This window comes from Macaca mulatta, chromosome 5 (genome assembly GCF_049350105.2).
Source record: "Macaca mulatta isolate MMU2019108-1 chromosome 5, T2T-MMU8v2.0, whole genome shotgun sequence".
Classification (NCBI taxonomy): Eukaryota; Metazoa; Chordata; class Mammalia; order Primates; family Cercopithecidae; genus Macaca; species Macaca mulatta.
The window spans coordinates 161,411,514-161,433,280 of NC_133410.1; the positions used below are offsets into that span (position 1 = coordinate 161,411,514).

The 21,767-nt window shown below is 38.2% G+C and overlaps 1 protein-coding gene across 4 annotated transcripts in view; it reads left to right on the forward strand.

Annotated features, from left to right (window-relative positions):
• The window catches only part of ARFIP1 (ADP ribosylation factor interacting protein 1), a 131,654-nt gene that overhangs the window by 49,516 nt on the left and 60,371 nt on the right, over nucleotides 1-21,767 (forward strand). For all 4 annotated transcript variants that reach the window (NM_001266175.1, XM_028847991.2, XM_078001568.1 and 1 more), the window contains 1 exon segment: nucleotides 4,683-4,784. In NM_001266175.1, the coding sequence (NP_001253104.1) occupies nucleotides 4,692-4,784 (93 nt within the window). In that variant the 5' untranslated portion in view covers nucleotides 4,683-4,691.

Sequence of the window (21,767 nt, forward strand, 5' to 3'; positions counted from 1 at the left end):
ACAAAACACTGCTGAAAGAAATAATAGATGACACAAACAAATGAAAATACATTCCATAAGAATCTGTATTCTGAAAATGACCATACTGCCCAAAGATTCGATGAAATTCCTATCAAAATGTCAGCATCATTTTTCACAGAATTAGAAAAAAAACCCTAAAATTCATACAGAACCAAAAAAGAGCCCAAATAGCCAAAATTCTAAGCAAAAGGAATAAATCTAGAGGCATCACATTACCCCACTTCAAACTATACTATAAGGCTATGGTAAACCAAAACAGTGTGGTACTGGCATAAAAGTAGATACATAGAATAATAGAACAGAATAGAGAACCCAGAAATAAAGCCAAATACAACCAACTGATCTTTGACAATGCATGCAAAAACAGAGTAGGGAAAGGACACACTATTCAATAAATGGTGCTGAGGAAATTGGATAACCACGTGTAGAAGAATGAGACTGGACCCTTGCCTGTCACCACATACTCAATTAACTCAAGATGGATTAAAGACCTTAAGATCTGAAACCATAAACATTCCAGAAGAAAACCTAGCAAAAACTCTTCTGGACATTGGCCTAGGCAAAGAATTTATGACCAACACCCCAAAAGCAAATGCAACAAAAACAAAGATAAATAAATGTGACCTAACTAAACAAAGCTTCTGCACAGCAAAAGAAATAATCATCAGAATAAACAGACAACCTACAGAATGGGAGAAAATATTTGCAAATTATGCATCAGACAAGGAACCAATATCCAGAATCTACAGGGAACAAGTAATTCCATTAAAAAGTGGGCAAATGACATGAACAGACATTTCTCAAAAGAAATACACAAATGGCCAACAAACATGAACAAATGTTCAACATCACTAATCTTCAGGGAAATGCAAATTAAAACCACAGTGAGATACCACCTTACCCTACCCAGAATGGCCATGATTAAAAAGTCAAAAGACAGTAGATGTTGACGTGGATGTGATGAAAAAGGAATGCTTATACGTTGCTGGTGATAAAACAGTATCTAGAGATCTCAAAGAAGTAAAAGTAGGTCTACTATTTAACCCAGCATTCCCATTACTGGGTATCTACCCAAAGGAAAAGAAGTCATTATATCAAAACTGCACATAGGTGTATTGCAGCACAGTTCGCAGTTGGAAAGTTATGGAGTCAACCTCAGTGCCCAACAACCAATGAGTAGATAAAGAAAATGGGGTTTATATATACCATGGAATACTACTTAACAAAAAATGAAATAATACCTTGCAACGACTTGGATAGAACTGTAGGCCATTATTCCAAGTGAAGTAACTCAGGAATCAAAAACCAGATACCACATGTTCTCACTTACAAGTGGGGACTTAGCTGTGGGTACACAAAGGCACACAGAGTGGCATAATGGACATTGGAGAATCAGAAGAGGGGGAAGGTGGGGTGGGGAGTGAGGGATAAAAAACTATAGGGTACAATATACAGTACTCGGGTGATGGGTGCACTAAAACCTTAGACTTCCCTACTGCCTACTTTATCCGTGTAACCAAAAACCACTTGTACCCCTAAAGCTATTGAAATAAAAAATTTTATTTAAAAAACTAGAATTACAGTATGATCTAGTAATACTACTTCTGGGCATATATCCAAAAGAATTGAAAGCAGGATCTTGCAGGATCATTCACACCCATGTTTGTAGCAGCACTGTTCACAATAGCTAAACGTTTGAAGCAACCCAACTATCCATCATGGGAGGAATGGATACATATATGTGGTATATACATACAAGAAAATATTACCCAACCTTAAAATGGAAGAAAATTTTGACACATGCTACCACATGGATAAACCTTATGTTACATGAAATAGCCAGTCACGAAAAGATACTGTACAATTCCACTTACCTAGAGTAGTCAAATTCATAGAAACAAGTAGATAGTGGTTGCCAGATGCTGTGGGGAGGTGGAAAATGGAGGGCAATTTAATGGGTTATAGTGTTTCAATTTTACTAGATGAAAAAGTTTTGGAGATTGATTGCATAACAATGTGAATATACTTAACAGTACTGAACTATACACATAGGTTAAGATGGTAATTTTTATGTTACATGTTTTTTACAATAATTTTTAAAAAGAATCTAGGAACAATTCTTTCATAAGGTCATAATTTAGAAGCAGTAGCAGATTTAGACAGCATTATTACTGTTTTTAATGAATCAACTTTATTTTCAAGAGCAGTTTTCACAGCAAAATTGAGGAGAAAGCACAGGGAGTTCGCCTGTACCGCCTGTTCCCACGCATGCGCAACTGTCGACATCCCTCGCTAGAGTGGTACATTTGTTAAAATTGATGACCCTACATTGACACATCATCACCCAAGTTCATACTTTACCTTAGGGTTCACTCTTGATGTTGTACACTCTGGATTTTGACAAATGTATAATGACATGTATCTGCCACTGTAGTATACAGAAAAGTTTCTCTGCCCTAAAAACCCTGTGTTCAGCCTGTTCTTCCTTCCTCACTAATTTCTAGCACCCTCTCATCTTTTTATTGCCTCTATAGTTTTACCCTTTTCAGAACGTCATATAGTTGGAATTATACAGTATGTAGCCTTTTCAAATTGGTTTTTTTTTGTTTGTTTGAGACAGCATTTTGCTCTGTTGCCCAGGCTGGAGTACAGTGTTGTGATCTTGGCTCATAGCAGCCTCTACTCCTGGGCTCAAATGATCCTCCCACCCCAGCCTCCCAAGTAGTTGAGACTACAGGGATGCAGCAGCACACCCAGCTAATTTTTGTGTTGTTTGTAGAGACGGGGTTTCACTGTGTTCCCCAGGCTGATCTCAAACTCCTGGGCTCAAGCGATCCGCTGCCTCAGCCTCCCAAAGTGTTGGGATTACAGACGTGAACCACTGCACTTGGCCTGGGTTCTTTCATTTAGTAATTTGCATAAATTTCCTCTGTGTCTTTTTGTGACTTAATAGCTTATTTACTTTTAGTGCTAAATAATCTTCCATTTATGTAGGTACCACATTTTATCTGTTCACTGAAGGGTCTCTTGATTGCTTCCAAGTTTTGGCAATTATAAATTGTTATAAATAAATAAGGCTGCTGTAAACATCTGTGTGTAAATTTTTCTGTGGTTAAGTTTTCAGTTCATTTGGGCAAATACCAAAGAGCACAATTGGTGAATCATATGTAAGAGTATGTTTAATTTTGCAAGAAACCGCCACACTGTGTTCCATGGTGGCTGTGCCATTTTGCATTCCTTCTAGCAGTGAGTGAGAGTTCCTGTTGCTTCACATCCTTGTCAGCATTTGGTGTTGTCAGAGTTATGGAATTTGGCCATTCTAATAGGTTTTTTATAGTATCTCATTGTTTTAATTTGCAATTCCCTTATGACATACGATGTTGAACATCTTTTCGTATGCTTACTAGCCATCTTTACATTGTCTTTGATGAAACATCTGTTTGATAAAACATCAGATCTTTTGCCCATTTTTAGTTGGGCTGTTTTCTTAATGTTGAGTATTAAGAATTCTTTGTACAGTTTAGATAACAGTCCTTTATCAGATGTGTTCTTTGCAAATACATTCTCTCAGTCTATGGTTTGTCTTCTCATTCCTTCATATTGTTTTCTGTGGAGCAGAAATCTTAAATTTTAATGAAGTGCAGCTTATCAGTTTTTTCTTTCATGGATTATGGCATCAGTGTTTTCTTTCATGGATTAAAGTCATCACCATACCCATGGTCATCTAGGTTTTCTCCTGCGCTATCTTTACAAGCTTTATGGTTTTGCATTTTACGCTTATGTCTGTGATCCATTTTGAGTTAATTTTTATGAAAAGTGTAAGGTCTTCATCTGGATTCATTTTTTGCAGAAATGTCCAGATACTGCTAAATGTCTCCAGGAGAGGGGAGAAGTTCCTCCTTGGTTGAGAATTACTGTTATAAATAGAGCAGTTTAAATGATAGTAGAAAATGCCACTGAATTTCATTTATTTTTGCATGTGAATGTCCAGCACCAGTATTCCAGCACCATTGTGGAAAATAGTCTTTTCACCATTGCATTGCCTTTCCACTTTGTCAGTGATAGTTGACTACATTAATGTGGGTCTGTTTCTGGGCTCCCTATTCCACTGACCTATTTGTTCTTTCACCAATACTACATTGTCTTGATTACTGTAGCTTTCCATCTAGTCTTGAAGTCTGGTAATAGGCACAGAATTATTTTGATAACACTTGTCAACTAAAGTTTGTGGATTTTTAAGCTAGTGATCTGTTACCAACCTAATTCTACTCTGCCCTGTGCTCTCTTTTGTCTTCGCAGTCCTCCAGTTGGAAAAATAGAGCTGCCGTAGTTGAATTAACAACCAAGCTTGGCTTTCTGTAATTTTTTTTTCCCAATTATAAGTGGTGTTCTACCATAACACTATTTAAGAGGCAAGGATAGTGCCTGTGGTACCTATAACAAATATGTAACTTGTTTTTAATTAAGAAGTTTAGGTTAAGTGAAGTTAAAGCAGCCAGATGGAATTTTAAAATTATATATGTATTCTGTTTATTATACAAGTATTTGGTAGGTTGCAATGATAAAAAATATTAAAACGGTGGCTTGTAAGTACTATAAACATGAATACAGTCTTTATAATTTGGTATTAGTTATGCGCTTTTTTTCTTCTTTTGTTTTAGGAGTCTACCATGGCTCAAGAATCTCCCAAAAATTCAGCAGCAGAAATTCCAGTGACTAGTAATGGAGAAGTTGATGACTCTCGTGAACACGGCTTTAATAGGGTAAGAACACTTTTCTTTCTCTTAATGCAAAGAATCATGATAAGCCTTTAAATGTTGAGATGAAAGTAATAGACAAAATATAATATAGGGTTGTTTTCTTAGATTGGCTTCAGTCAGGAATCTAATGTTATCATATAGGGATGACAAGGAAGGCCATTTTAATAGTTTGTCAAGATTAAGCTCCAGGCCAGTAAACTATTAGGTTTTGGTTTATCTTCAGTAATTGATCAGCACAAGAGTATGTCTGATGATTTTGGTATCTAACTTTATAAGACTACTTAATTCTGTTTGTAAAAAAAGATTATCCTTTTAAAATTGGCACTGTCTAATATCTTTTCTATATGTATGTCATTTAGTACATAATTTCTAAATAGCCACTTCTGATTTTGCTGTTCATTTTCTAAAGTGCCATACTTGACTCAGTGGAAAATGGTATTCGGGGTTCATTTAATTTTGATCTATCTGTCAGTTGAAATTTAATTTTAGTGCATTTTAATGGGAACACCATGGGTTTGAAGATAATCTGGGTTCAAATTTCAGCTATGCCACATTTCTAGCAGTATAACCTTGTGCCAGTTATTTAATCTCTTCAGATTTTTGTTTTCTAATCTCTGTAATGAATATCTTACTTACTTTCATGAAGATATTAATATTAAATGAGATAAGTAATATGTCTAATATAGTCATAGAAATTATAGTGATGGTTATTTCTGGAGATACTTGCATTAAACATTCCTTTTTATGACATTTGATATAAGTGTACAACTTTAAAAATAGAGTTTTCATATTTTTGAAAAAGTAGTGGTTGAAATGTACTTAAATTATTGTGTAGTTTAGATAGTACTCTTTACTCCATATGTTTAAGAATAAAATACTTTAGTTTAGCAGAAGGTGATAACTTAAATCAGGATTTCTCAGTCTTAGCACTGTTGACATTTTGGGCCAAATTATATTTTGTTGGGTCTATTGGCCTACGCATTGTAGGATGGTTAGCACATCTCTGGCCTCTTCCTACTATTTAATAGATGCCAGTAGTACCCTGCAGTTATGACAAACAAAAATGTCCAGATATTGCTAAATGTCTCCAGGAGAGGGGAGAAATTCCTCCTTGGTTGAGAATCACTGTTATAAATAGATCAGTTTAAATGATAGTAGAAAATGCCACTGAATTTCATTTATTTTTGCATTAACAATCTTTTGAAAGGACCTAGTATGTCTTCAAGCTTAAGGTTTATTTTAATGGCAAGTGCTTTAACTTGGTTTCTGAGCACTGTGGTCCAGCATGGTGTGACTCATAGAACCAAGAGACTTTTAAAATCTGAGCACACAAAAGAAATTTTCATTTCAGATTTTAGTCTTTCCAAGACATACCTGCATAATAAGAAACTTAAGTTAGCATCATTAGACTATACCAATTACTTTATAAACTTTTATTAATTTTAATACTAATTATGCCAAGATTCAAGTTAATGATTTCTTCATCTTATTTTTGGTAACAACTCTTTTTGCAAACTTACTATGCAAGTATTTACTATCTGCTCTGTACCAGGTACTGGGAATATACAGTGAACAAAAATATCTGTCATCAGGTAGTTGATATTTTAAAAGACAATCTGATGAAAGCTAAGGACCTTTATCCAAGAATAATGCAATAATACATAGAAAATGTTGCATTCATGGTTAGGGAAGTCACTTGCCATCTTAAGCCTGTTTTTCTTCTTCCTGTTCTTCTTTATTGAGGTATAGCTTCTACACAGCAGAAAGCACAAATGTTAAGTGTACCACTCAAGAGAACTACCGCTCAGATAAAGATGTAGAACATTTCCAGGACCTCAGAAGGCTTCCTTATGCCCTGTAGGCAATACAACTCACCCCATCCTGGGATAAACACATTAACCTAACTCTATAATCATAAATTGCTTTTGGCTATTCCTGAACTACCTATCAGTGGAATCATACCTATCAGTGGAATCATACAGTGTGTACTCTTTTTCAACTGGCTTTCACTCAACATTATGTCTGTGAGATTCAGTCATGTTGTTGCTTATTGCAGTTTTTTGTTTGTTTGTTTGTTTTGTTTTTTTTTTTTTGAGACGGAGTCTGGCTCTGTCGCCCGGGCTAGAGTGCAGTGGCCGGATCTCAGCTCACTGCAAGCTCCGCCTCCCGGGTTTACGCCATTCTCCTGCCTCAGCCTCCCGAGTAGCTGGGACTACAGGCGCCCGCCGCCTCGCCCGGCTAGTTTTTTGTATTTTTTAGTAGAGACGGGGTTTCACCGTGTTCGCCAGGATGGTCTCGATCTCCTGACCTAGTGATCCGCCCGTCTCGGCCTCCCAAAGTGCTGGGATTACAGGCTTGAGCCACCGCGCCCGGCCCTTGTTTTTGTTTTTTTTTTTGGAAACGGAGTCTCGCTCTGTCACCCAGGCAGGAGTGCAGTGGTGCAATCTTGGCTCACTGCAAGCTCTGCCTCCCTGGTTCACGCCATTCTCCTGCCTCAGCCTCCCGAGTAGCTGGGACTACAGGCACCCGCCACTACACCCAGCTAGTTTTTTTGTGTTTTTAGTAGAGACAGGGTTTCACTGTGTTAGCCAGGATGGTCTCGATCTCCTGACTTCATGACCCGCCCGTCTCAGCCTCCCAGAGTACTGGGATTATAGGCTTGAGCCACCACGCCCGGCCGGCAGTTTTTGAATTTTTTTTTTATTTTTACTTTAAGTTCTGGGATACATATGCAGAACATGCAGGTTTGTTACATAGGTATACATGTGCCATAGTGGTTCGCTTCACCTATCAAACCATCATCTAGGTTTTAAGCCCTGCATGCATTAGGTATTTGTCCTAATGCTCTCCCTCCCTTTGCCCCCCACCCCCTGAATATTTCAGTGTTTTAAATTGTAGTATAGTTTTCCAGTGTGTTAATATACCACAGTTTGTATATCCATTCTTCAGCTGATGGTTATCTAGGTTGTTTCCAGTTTATGGCTATTATGAATAAAACTGCTGTGACCATTCTTGTACAGATTTTTTGGTGTACTTGATTATTTGTTTCTGTTGGGTACGTACCCAAGAGTGAAATTGCCAAGTCACGAGTATATAAATGTTTGGCAAATAGTTGGACCAGTTAACAACACCAGCAATGAATGAGAGTTCTAGTTGTTCCACATCCTTACCAGCTCTTCATGTTGTCATACATTTTAATTTTAGTTATTCTTATGGAGGCATAATGGTATCCCATTGTGGTTATAAAATGCAGTTCCCTGATGACTATGATGTTGAGCACATTTTCGTATTCTTATTAACTATTGGAGATTGTCTTTTATAAAGTACTTTTCCAAGACTTTTGCCCATTTCTCTACTGGGTGTGTGTCTTTTTTCTAATCTCTTTGTAGGAGTTCTTTGTATATTCTGGGTATATGTCATTTGTTTGGATGTATATATGCAAGTGTCTTCTTCCAGTCTGTGTCTTGTTTATGTACTCTATTAATGGCATCTTTTGATGAACAGAAGTTGTTAATTTTAATGAAGTCCAATTTCTCAATGTTTCCTTCTGTAGTAATTTTTATGTCCCATTTAATAAATCTTTGCCTACTTCAGTACCTTGAAGACACTTTGTTTCTTCTAAAAGTTGTGTTGTTGTGTTTTTCACAGTATGGTCTGTGATTCATCTTGAATTAGTTTTTGTGTATGATGTGAAGTAGGGACCAAGATTTTTCTTCCCCTCATGTAAATATTCAGTTGATCAGCACTTTTTTTTGAAAAGACTGTTCTTTCTATCCATATGCAAAAAAAATTAAATTGGATCCTTAACTTACACCATACACAAAACTAACTCAAAATGGATTAAAGGCCTAACTGTAAGACCTGAAATTATAAAACTTCTAGAAGAAAACACAGGGGAAAAGCTCCATGACATTGGTCTTAGCAATGATTTTTTGATATGACATCAAAAGCACAGGCAACAAAAAAATAAACAAGTGGGACTACGTTAAACTAAAAACTTTCTGCACAGCAGGGGAAACAATCAACAAAATGAAAGGGCATCCTATGGAATGGGAGAAAATATTTGTAAACCATATATCTGATAAAGTGTTAATATCATCATAAAGTGATGCTGGATTTTGTCAAATGCTTTTTTGGCATCTATTGAGATGATTAACTTTTGTTTTTAATTCTGTTTATGTGGTTTATCACATTCATTGACTTGCATATGTTAAACCACCCCTGCATCCCTGGTATGAAACCCACTTGATCATGGTGGATTATCATTTTGACATGTTGTTGGATTTGATTAGCTAATATTTTGTTAAGGATTTTAGCATCAATGTTCATCAAGGACATCAGTCTGTAGTTTTCTTTTTTGATTATGTCCTTTCCTGGTTTTGGTATTAGGGTGATGCTGGCTTCATAAAATGAATTAGGGAGGGTTCCTTCTTTCTCTCTCTCGTGGAATCGTATCAAAAGCATTGGTACCAATTCTTTGTTGAATTTCTGGTTGTAATTCTGCTGTGAATCTCTCTTGGTCCTGGACTTTTTTTGTTGGTAATTTTAAAATTACCATTTCAGTCTTGCTGCTTGTTATTGATCTGCTCGGACTAGCAAATATTTCCTGATTTAAGCTAGGAAGGTTCTATTTTTCCAGAAATTTATCCACCTCTTCTAGATTTTCTAGTTTATGTGTGTAAACATGTTCATGGTAGCCTTGAATGATCTTTAGTATGTCAGTGGTGTCAGTTGTAATATCTCCTGTTTTGTTTCTTTGTGAGGTTATTTGGATTTTCTCTCTTCTTTTCTTGCTAATGGTCTGTCAATTTTATTTATCTTTCAAATAACCACCTTTTTGTTTCATTTATCGTTTGTATTTTTATTTGTTTATTTCAATTTCATTTAGTTCTGCTCTGATCTTGGTAATTTCCTTTCTTTTGCTGGGTTTGGGTTTGGTTTGTTCTTGTTTCTCTAGTTCCTTGAGTTGTGACCTTAGAATGTCAGTTTGTGCTCTTTCAGTTTTTTTGAGGTAGGTGTTTAGCACCTCTTTGCACTTCTTAGCACCACCTTGCTGTTTCCCAGAGGTTTTGATAGGTTAATTTCCACCTTGTTTTTTCATTTTTGACCCAATGCTCATTCAGGAGCAGGTTATTAATTTCCATGTATTTGGTATCAAAGGTTCCTTTTGGAGTTGATTTCCAGTTTGATTCCACTGTGATCTGAGAGGGTGCTTGATATAATTTCAATTTTCTTAAGTTTATTGAAGTTCATTTTATGCCCATCATATGGTCTATCTTGGAGAAAGTTCCATGCGCCATTGAATAGGATGTGTATTCTGTGGTGGTTGGATGAAATGTTCTGTATGTATCTGTTAAGTCCATTTGTTCCAAGGTATAGTTTAAATCCATTGTTTCTTTGCTGACCTTCTGCCTTGATGACCTGTCTAGTGCTGTCAGTGGAGTATTGAAATCCCCCACTATTACTGTGTCGCTGTCTATCTCATTTCTTAGGTCTGTTAGTAATTGTTTTATAAATTTGGGAGCTCCAGTGTTAGGTGCATATTTGTGTAGGATTGTGATATTTTCCTGCTAGACAAGGCCTTTTACCATTATATAATGTTCCTGTTTGTCTCTTTTAATTGCTGTTGCTTTAAAATTTGTTTTGTCTGATTTAAGAATAGCTACCCCTGCTTGCTTTTGGTGTCCATTTGCATGAAATGCCTTTTACCATGCCTTTTCTTTAAGTTTAGCTGAGTCATTATGTGTTAGGTGAGTCTCATGAAGGCAGCAAATGCTTGGTTGGTAAGTTCTTATCCATTCTTTGGCTCTGTATCTTTTTTTTTTTTTTTTTTTTTTTTTTTTTTTTGAGACCCTGTCTCACTCTTGTTGCCCAGGCTGGAGTGCAATGGCACAATCTTGGCTCACTGCAGCCTTCACTTCCTGGGTTCAAGTGAGTCTCCTGCCTCAGCCTCCCGAGTAGCTGGGATTACAAGACACCCACCACCACGCCCAGCTATTTTTTGTATTTTTAGTAGAGATGGGGTTTCACCATTTTGGCCAAGATGGTCTGGATCTCCTGACCTTGTGATCCACCCCCGTCGGCCTCCCAAAATGCTGGGATTACAGGCATGAGCCACCGTGCCTGGCCAGTTTTGTATCTTTTAAGTGGAGCATTTAGACCATTTCTATTCAATGTTAGTATTGAAATGTGAGGTACAGTTGCATTCATTGTGCTCTTTGTTGCCTGTGTACTTTTGTTTTTTGTTTTTGCTTTTTAATGTGTATTTTTGTTTTATAGGTCCTGTATGATTTATGCTTTAAAGAGATTCTGTTTTAATGTGTTTCCAGGATTTGTTTCAAGATTTAGAGCCCCTTCCATCAGTTTTTGTGGTGGTGGCTTGGTAATGGCAGATTCTCTCAGCATTTGTTTGTCAGAAAACGACTGTATCTTTCCTTATATATGATACTTAGTTTCCCTGGGATACAAAATTCTTGGCTGATAATTGTTTTGTTTGAGGAGGTGAAAGATAGGGCCCCAGTTCATTCTAGCTTGTAGAGTTTCTGCTGAGAAATCTGTTGCTGATCTGATAGGTTCTCCTTTATAGGTTACCTGGTGCTTCTGTCTCATAGCTCTTAAGATTCTTTCTACCCCTGGACCAGCCTGCTAGCCCATGCTCCAATGTTAATGACATCGAAGGCACACCTCTCAAGGAAATCTCAACTGCACAACCCTTACCACACCCCAATTCGGCAGGAATCAGAGCAGTCGTTGGCCAGCCTCCCCAGCAGCACTTGGGTTTTCCTGTTGAGAAGGGGGACTGAGAGATAGGACTAGCTGGATTTCCTAGGCCAACCAAGAGTCCCTAAGCCTAGCTGGGAAGGTGACTGCATCCACCTTTAAACACAGGGCTTGCAACTTAGCTCACACCCAACCAATCAGAGAGTAGCTCACTAAAATGCTAATTAGGCAAAAACAGGAGGTAAAGAAATAGCCAATCATCTATTGCCTAAGAGCACAGCAGGAAGGACAATGATTGGGATATAAACCCAGGCCTTCGACCCAGCAGCGGCAACCCCCTTTGAGTCCCCTCCCTTTGTATGGGAGCTGTTTTCACTCTATTAAATCTTGCAACTAGAGAAAAAAAAGATTCTTTCTTCGTCTTAACTTTGGATAGCCCGATGACATTGTGCCTAGGATCTTTTTGCAATGAATTTTCCAGGTGTTGTTTGTGCTTCTTGTATTTGGATGTCTAGACCTCTAGCAAGGCTGGGGAAGTTTTCCTTGATTATTCCTCTGAATATGTTTTCCAAGCTTTTAGAATTCTCCTCTTCCTCAGGAGCACCGATTATTCTTAGGTTTGGTCATTTTACATAATCCCAGACTTCTTGGAGGCTTTTTTCATATTTTCTTATTCTTTTTTTCTTTGTCTTTGTTGGATTGGGTTAATTCGAAGACCTTGTCTTTGAGCTCTGAATTTCTTTCTTCTGCTTGTTCAATTCTGTTGCTAAGAATTTCCAGAGCATTTTGGATTTCTAAAAGTGTGTCCATAAAAGTTTCCTGAATTTTTTATTGTTTTTCCTTTATACTATCTATTTCCTCGAATATTTCTCTCTTCACTTATATCATTTTTTGAATTTCCTTGCATTGGGCTTTGCCTTTCTCTGGTCCCTCCCTGGTTAGCTTAATAACTAACCTCCTGAATTCTTTTTCAGGTAAATCAAGGATTCTTGGTTTGGATCTGTTGCTGGTGAACTTGTATGATTTTTGGGGGAATAGTGTTGAAGAGCCTTGTTTTGTCATATTACCAGGGTTGGTTTCCTGGTTCCTTCTCATTTGGATAGGCTTTGTCAGAGGGAAGGTCTAGGGTTGAAGCTGTCGTTCAGATGTTTTTGTCCCACAGGGTGTTCCCTTGATGTAGTATGCTCCCCCTTTTCCTATGGAAGTGGCTTCCTGTGAACCAAACTGCAGTGATTTTTGTCTCTCTTCTGGATCTAGCCACCCAGAGAGTGTACCTGGCTCCAGGCTGGTACTGGGGGTTGTCTACAGAGTCCTGTGATGTGAACCATCTATGGGTCTCTCAGTCATGGATACCAGCACCTATTCCAGTGGAGGTGGCAGAGGGTGCAATGGACTCCATGAGGGTCGTTAGCTTTGGTGGTTTAATGCTGTATTTTTGTACTAACTAGTTGGCCTCCTGCCAGGAGGTGGTGCTTTCCAGAAAGCATCAGCTGTACTAATGTGGAGAGGGACTGGTGGTGGGCACTGCCTTAGAACTCCCAAGAGTATATGCATTTGTCTTCAGCTACCAGGGTGGGTAGGAAGGTGGGGCAGGGCTAGTTGTGTTTGAGCTTAGACTCGCAGTGGGTGGGTCTTGCTGCAGCTGCTGTGGGGGATGGGGTTGAGATTCTCAGGTCACTGGAATTGTGTACCTAGGAGGATTATGGTTGCCTCTGCTGAGTCATGCAGGTTGTCAGGGAAGTGGGGGAAAGCCACAGTCACAGGCCTCACGCAGCTCCCATGCAAACTGAAGGGCTGTTCTCACTCCCACCGTGCCACCCCCCTAACAGCCCTGAGTCTTTTTCGAGGCAGAGAGCGTGATGGGCTTGTAAACTTGACCCAGGCTACCTGGCTTCCAGCTGCGAAAGAGGGCTTGGTTCTTCCATGGCCTGTGGAGTCTGCACATTGGATTTGTGCCCTCCCCCAACTTCTGGCCAGGAGGCTCCTAGTGCTGTTCAAATTGTTACAAAGTTGAGCTGGAGATTTCCCTCTCACTGTGGAGTTTTACCCCCTGCTCCTCTGGTCACCCTCCTGATGGATCCCTGTGGTGCCAGGCAGGAATGGCCTGCTAGGGGACCCAGCGAGTTCCCAGGGCCTTTCCGCTGCTTCCTTTACCCCTGTATTTCTCTTGGCTCTCTAAACTGACTCAGCTTTAGGTAAAGTCAGAAACTTCTCCCACAAACAGACCTTCAGCCTCTCCAGTGGGAGTACGTGTTTGGGAGAGGAGGCTCTCCCTTTCCCACTTCCATAGTTGGGGCAATCACAGTATTTGGGATGTCTTCCTGGTTCTCTGGGAGCAGTCCATTTCCTTCAGAGGGTCTGTGGGTCCTCTCAGGATTGCTGGTTTGTTCTTGCAGTCGATCTGGAGCTAAATTTACAATAAAAAGTTTTATTAGAATAAAGTGAATTAAACTGCAACATACCAGTATGAGTTCTTTGCTTATTCAAAGCCAATAACTTCCTCCTTTGTGAATTTACTGATTGACTTATATCAAATTCTCTTTTTAAAGATTCCCTTGCAATTATTTTACTTCCTATTGGAAGGCAGAAAAGGAAAACATAGGTTGTGTTGGAGGTCTCTCCTTATTGAATATGAACCTTATCAATGGGCAAGCCTCCATAAAAGCAATAACCTATTTCACCTCCTTAAAGAAATTCAACATAATACAAGTTAATTATTTCTGTTTGTATCTGGTCTTATTAAAAATACACACATCAGATGATACAAACTAATGGAAAAACCTTCCATGTTCTGGTTTGGAAGAATCAATATCATTAAAATAGCCATATTGCCTAAAGCAATCTACAGATTCAGTGCTTTTCTATCAAACTGCCAGTATCATTTTTTTCACAGAACTAGAAAAAACTATCCTAAAATTCATGTAGAACCAAAAAAAGAGTCCAGATAGCCAAAGGGATCCTAAGCAAAAAGAACAAATCTGGAGGCATTACATTTTGCAACTTCAAACTATACTCTAAGGCTATAGTAACCAAAACAGCATGGTACTGGTATAAAAACAGACACAATGACCAATGAAACAGAAAAGAGAACCCAGAAATAAAGCATCACACCTGCAGCCATCTGATTATTGACAAAGTCAACAAAAATAAGCAATGAGGAAAGGACTTTCTATTCAATAAATGGTGATGGAATAAATGGATAATCATATGCAGAAGAATAACACTGGACCCCAACTTTTCACCATATATAAAAAGTAACTTCAGATGGATTAAAGATTTAAAGATAAGACCTCAAACTAGAAAAATCCTAGAAGAAAACCTAGGAAACACCATTTGGACATTGACCTTGGGAAATAATTTATGAATAAATCCTCAAAAGAAGTGGCAACAAAAACAAAAATTGACAAGTAGGACCTAATTAAAGAGTTTCTGCACAGCAAAAGAAACTACCAACAGAGTAAACAGCCTACAGAATGGGAGAAAATATTTGCAAACTCTGCATCTGACAAAGGTATAATATCCAGAACTTATGAGGAACTTAAACAATTGAACAAGCAAAAACCCCCATTAAACAAATGGGCAAAAGACATGAATAGACACTTTTCAAAAGAACACATACAAGCAGCCAACAAACATATGAAAAAATGCTCATCACTAATCATCAGAGAAATGAGTATCAAAACCACAATGAGATGCCATCTCACACCAGTCAGAATGGCTCTTATTAAAAAGACAAAAAATAACACATACTGGCAAGGCTGCAGAGAAAAAGGGAACACTTATACACTGTTGATGGGAATGTAAATTAGTTCATCTACTGTGGAAAGCAGTTTGGAGATTTCCTAAGGAACTTAAAACTACCATCAGACCCAGCAATCCCATGACTGGGTATATATCCAAGAGAAAATAAGTCATTCTACCAAAAAGACATATGCACTCGTATGTTCATCAGCGTGCTATTGACAATCACAAAGGCATAGAATCAATCTAGGTACCCATCAGTGGTGGATTGGGTAAAGAAAATGTGGTAGATATACATCATTAAATACTATGCAGCCATAAAAAAGAACAAAATTACGTCTTTTGCAGCAACATGGATGCAGCTGGAGGCCATCCACCTGTTTTTGTTCCTGCTGAATTAACACAGGAACAGAAAACCAAATACCTTATATTCTCACTCATAAGTGCTAGCTAAACATTGGATACTCATGGACATAAAGATGGCAAGAATAGAAACTGGGGACAACTAGAGTAGGGAGGGAGAGAATGGGACAAAGGGTGAAAAACTATTGAATACTATGCACAGTACCTGGGTGACATTAAACACACACACACACACAGAGCATATGAGTCCTTTACATATTTAATAGTTTTGAATTAAAATAAAACTCAGCCATGTGCTTTCTTAACCCATGAGTGAAAACAGTATTTCAGAAACATCATTTGACTATTTTGAATAAATTACCCTCAAGATCTGTTTACCTAAATTTTGGCTTACTTTTCCCCATTTATTTTTCTGAAGAATAAATAGGAAAATTGCATTGAACTCCAAATTCATTTTTCTGTTTTAATAGAGATAAAATTTATAGAGAAAATAAGTATATTAATATATTTTATAGACCAGTGAAGAGAATCTCATATGTAAAACTGGATCATAACCAAAGTTTTCTGAGGTACTTTACTTATATATATCTTTCTTTTATACTTGTTTAAAATCTTATAATGTCTTTTGTTTAATGCGTAATACACTTTTAAAAGTTTAGTCTTGCATGAAATCAAGGTGGTAGGTTGTCATATTACGTTGTCATATTACATTGTCATAACCTGGCTGACCAGCTGGTGTCACTGTGGCACAGGCAATGAAATTACAATTTTTTTTTGTTCTTGTTTGTGTTTCTCATTGCAGATGTTTGATTTTCCATTTTCCTTCCTTTCTTAGTCTGTCCTAAGAGAGGCCCTGGTTAGCTTCACATTCAACATTCACATTTGTGTAGAGATAATTTCGTCCTAGAAATCCCTTTGCTAGCAGTTTAGTCATTGCCTCATATGTTAATGTTTTTAGATTTGTTCCTTTTTTTTTCTTTTTGAGACAGAGTCTCACTGTGTCGCCCCCAGGCCAGAGTGCAATGGTGCGATCTCGGCTCACTGCAACCTCTGCCTCCTGGGTGCAAGTGATTCTCGTGCCTCAGCCTCCCAAATAGCTGGGACCACAGGCCGCCCGGCTAATTTTTGTATTTTTCGTGGAGACGGGGTTTCGCCATGTTGGCCAGGCTGGTCTCGATCTCGTGACCTCAGGTGATCCTCCCGCCTTGCCCCCTCAAGGTGCTAGGATTACAGGCATGAGCCACTGCGCCCGGTGTCCTCTTTTTATTAAGATGGGGCAGCAATGGCTAGACGTGGAGAGGATACTCATCTTAGTATTATCTCAGTTTTTTACAGCAAAAATATTTCTGCTTCTAAATAAATGCATTTTATTTAGAAAATAAAAATTAAAATTATTCTTAAAAGAATAATTTTATTCTTTTAAAAATTAGTATTTTCAAAAAGATTAGTAAAATTTAATCTAAATAATTCAAGTTACTCTGATTTGTAAACTGTGTGTAGTATTTGTAATGGATGCTGCTATAGTGCTGGTCAAAATTAATTAGAAATTTGCAACTCATACCATGAGTTTAAGAGCGGAAGCAAATCATATTAACTCCACATGGTTGAAACTTCTTGTGAATTTATAGTTGGTAGATTTAAAGACGTTGCCTCATTAGACCTAGTTCAAATGGAATTTTTCCTGTGGAAGGCCCAAAACAAAAATCCACAAATTTAGGGTGTTTTTACCTATGAACGCTTTCTCTAGGAAAACGTACATACACAAACCTACCAAATTTTGCATTCAGATTTAGTGAGCTTAGGACCCCCTGAACCCTGCATAAGGGTTCTCAGGTTCCCTGAGTCTTGAGAACCTCCCACCTCTAAGTTTTAAGTTAAATCACAGAGTATTCGTTCAGTAGAAGTATCTTAGAGATCTCTGAGTCTCACTATGTTATTTTACAGTGGAGGAAAAAGGCCCTTGAAGTTGTTACGGAATTACCCAGTATTAATTAAATAGGTGTACCAAAAGCTTATGTGATTTGACTATAAGTGCAGTGAGTGCAAGAGCACTCTCTTTCATTACCTTACTTCCAGGGTTTGGTAACAGTTTTTGGCACGTACTACCAAAGAGGGCCTTTTAATAAATGTTTGGTGAATAAATGAATGTTTATTCATGTAAGCGAGTACGAGGACTAGAAACCAGATTTTTAGACTTCTCTGAAAAACCAGGGAAGAGATATTGTAATGTTACAGTTGATACATCTTGTGTCCTTAATTTCGCTGCATGTGGTATTTGGGTTTGTGAGTGTGGAGTCTTTGTTGTTATTGTTTTAATTTTTAATGATTTTGTTGAACTAAGTCATTTCTTCATTCTCTTGTACTTAGCAGTCTGCAGTATCATACACTACAATCTGGAGAAGATTTGGGAAAGAAATACAAGAAATTGTTGGAACACTGTTCCTCCAACTCCTACCCTTACCAGTCACATGTTGTAACTTATTTATCTGCTTTTCCCAAGAGATTGGAATCACTGTTAGGTCAGAGATAGTGTGTATACACAGCACAATTTATGGTTCATAATAGTTGCTCAATAAAAGAATGAATTCTAGTTAATAGACTTAAAAGTTGACATCTTTTCTACTTCAGCCATCCTACCCTAGCGTTCTTATAGCATGTGACGACAGTTTGTCTCCATTCTATGTAGGAATGCAATATAATGTTTCCACGTTATAATGTTTCCACGTTACTCACACCTAAAAAATGTGGTAGCTCAGTCAATGGCAATAATGATTTGATGGGGACTTTTTCAGAGAGCCAGTTTTGACCTAATAATGTATGTTGGTCCCTTTTAGAGATAATGGCAAATGATTTTCAAGGATTGTTTAACCCATGCAAATCTAGATTCATTTTAATACTGCTTGCTTTTCAGCTATAGGCTATACTCTTAATACTATTACTACAAATTAATATTTTAAGTGTATTTATTTTTAATATACTATACATTAAATTAATTCTGGATTGAGAGTCCTGTTGAAAAATACAGTTCATAATGAAAGGTTGAAGGCTTATCTGTCTTAAATTATAATCTGAGAGTGTGTCCTTATTTATAAACAAAAGCTATTAGGAATATGTTGTTCTTAAATTTCTTGGAGGAGTTATTTTGAATGTAGATACATATAAATATTTCCACAGTGATAGTATGTGAATGAATTCAGTATTTCTTTGATGCAAGTTGGTACATGATTCAGGCTTCTGAACTACTTAGAATCTAGACTAAGTAGGTGAGGCCAAGAGGGTGGGCAGTGAACCACCAAAAGGTACTGTAAGTTCTTGTTAAATATTGTTGAATGATTGAATGAGACAGAGGGAGAAAGGAAGATTGAAATTGTGTGTCTGTGGTGGGTGTGTATGTGCCTGGTGGTAAAATGGAAAAAATATTAATAAAAATGTTAGGAGATTTACTGTCTTGATTAGATGGGATAAGATATAGGAGGATATTGTGATCATAAAGTGACTTATTAAACTTATTAAAATGAGAGTCTAGAAGTGTTGCTTCCCAAATGAGGACAAGGTCTAAGAGTGGCAATTTGAGTTTAGGTTGCCTGAGTGGAATATGCAGTATGAAAGATGAAAGGCATTAGAGTTGAAGATGTTACTGAAATCTGAGACTAAGGTATAGATTGGGTTATACTAAGTCTAAAATGTCTTATCTGCCCTGACACTTTTTTGGCATGTTGTCCAACGACAGATTCCCAAACCTGATCCAGATTACCAATTTTAGGCATTTCTGCAAGTATACTGAGGGAAAATAAAATCACATACCTTTACATATCATTATTACTATCCCCTGTCATTCTGCATCAACATAGGTAGGCAGGCTCATGGAACAGATTTTAAGTGTTTTACAATTTATATTTTAAAATATAGCAACCTACTATATACCGTGACGTTAGTGGACTGTATTTTTAATGATCTAGGAAAACTTTCAGCCTAGACAGCTAATATATCAGCTTGGAAGGAATTGCTAACTGAACATCTATAAACATTTCCTGAAAATGTGCCCAACAACATGCAAGAGGTTAGAAACACCCAGTTTAATGGTGAGAGTTAGAGATAAAGCAGAAGCCCTAGATGTGCCAAAGCCCTCAATAAATATTTGAAATTGATTGGAAAGAAGGTAGATGACAGTGTTGAGGTGGGGACGAGGGCAGTGAGAAAGGTTACAACAGGAAACGGGGGTAGGATAGGGGCAGAGTTGCACAAGAATGGAAAGCAGTTCTCTACAACAGTTCCTCAAAATAGACTAAGGATCGCCTGCATCAGAATCACCTGATTTCCTTGTTGTGAAATTCGGATTTCTGGGCTTCTCATTCCAACTCAGTGAGAATCACAACAGGCAGCTAAGAGCAATCTGCATTTTTAACAGGATCCTCAAGTGATTCCTACTGAAATTAAAGTTTGAGAACTGGTTGTTTAGAAGTACCAATAGAGAGCTTAGAAAATGCTGACCCTGCCTCCTAACAAGAGAATGTTGATAAGTAGAATGCTGGAAGATAATTAGTTTTATAAAACTCAAGATAATTGTGGAGAAGCAGAGAGGCCACTATAAGGAGGGTTAATAATGTTATAGAACTGGGGATGTGGAGGCTGTTCTAATAGTAGCTTTGCTTCTGGCAAATATTTTTTATAGACAGCTAACTGTTAAACTAACAAAGGAGATTTTAAATTAACAATTCATCAAACATTTAACATAAGTTTTTCAGTTTGTTTCTTTAAAAAATGTATTATGGGCCCCGCGCGGTGGCTCAAGCCTGTAATCCCAGCACTTTGGGAGGCCCAGACGGGCGGATCGCGAGGTCAGGAGATCGAGACCATCCTGGCTAACACGGTGAAACCCCGTCTCTACTAAAAAATACGAAAAACTAGCTAGGCGAGGTGGCAGGCGCCTGTAGTCCCAGCTACTCGTGAGGCTGAGGCAGGAGAATGGCGTGAACCCGGGAGGCGGAGCTTGCAGTGAGCTGAGATCCCGCCACTGCACTCCAGCCTGGGCGACAGCGAGACTCCGTCTCAAAAAAAAAAAAAAAGTATTATGTAGATGCTTTGGAAGGTTTTGTCCATTTTGAAGGATGAGATGTTATTGAGAAAATTTCTTGCTGAATAAAGTAATAGACACTGTGCTAGATGTCAAGAATACAAGTGGTGAACAAAATAGATAAGCTCCCTGATCTTAGCATATGGTCTTTGGAGTGGGGAGAGAGAATATAGACGAGTTAATTTTAATACCATGTGAAAAATGTTATGCTAGGCCAAGTATAGCATGGTCTGAGTACTGGTAGGAGCATGGAAAGATTACCTGAGTAATTACTATATAAACTGAGGTCTGAAGGATGACCTAGCCAGATAAAGGGTGAAAAATATTCTCATCAGAAGCAACTGTAACAACCCGAAGGAAGTGTGAGACCAGAGAACTGGAAATTCATGTTGGAATGGAGAATGTGAGGGCAGGTGTGTGAGAAATGAGGCTAGAGAGAGAAGTAGATAGTAGATCCTGCAAAACCTTAAAACCATATCGAAGAGTTTAGTGGTTACCTGAAAGGCAATGGAGAGCCACTAAATGCTATAAAAATGGGTGTGTCTCAGTTGGGTTCGCATTTTAGAAAACTGTCTCTGGCTACAGTTTAAAGAATTAATTGCGGGTCTGACAGTAATAGAGGCATGGGCATGGGAAACAAGTTCAGTCATCAATGGCAGAAGAGGAGTGAGACTTAGGACATTCTCAAGGATACTTTTTTTGTTTGTTTTTTGAGACGGAGTCTTGCTCTGACGCCCAGGCTGGAGTGCGGTGGCCGGATCTCAGTTCACTGCAAGCTCCGCCTTCCGGGTTTACGCCATTCGTCTGCCTAAGCCTCCCCAGTAGCTGGGACTACAGGCACCCGCCTCCTCGCCCAGCTAGTTTTTTGTATTCTTTTTTTATTTAGTAGAGCCGGGGTTTCACCGTGTTAGCCAGGATGGTCTCGATCTCTTGACCTCCCGAAGTGCTGGGATTACAGGCTTGAGCCACCGCACCCGGCCAAGGATACATATTTTAAAACAAATTTGCTGAACGTTTTGTGTTCTTCACGTGTTGGTTTTACACTAACTTCAGTTCAAAAGTATTACCATGCTAAATTTTAAGTTCTA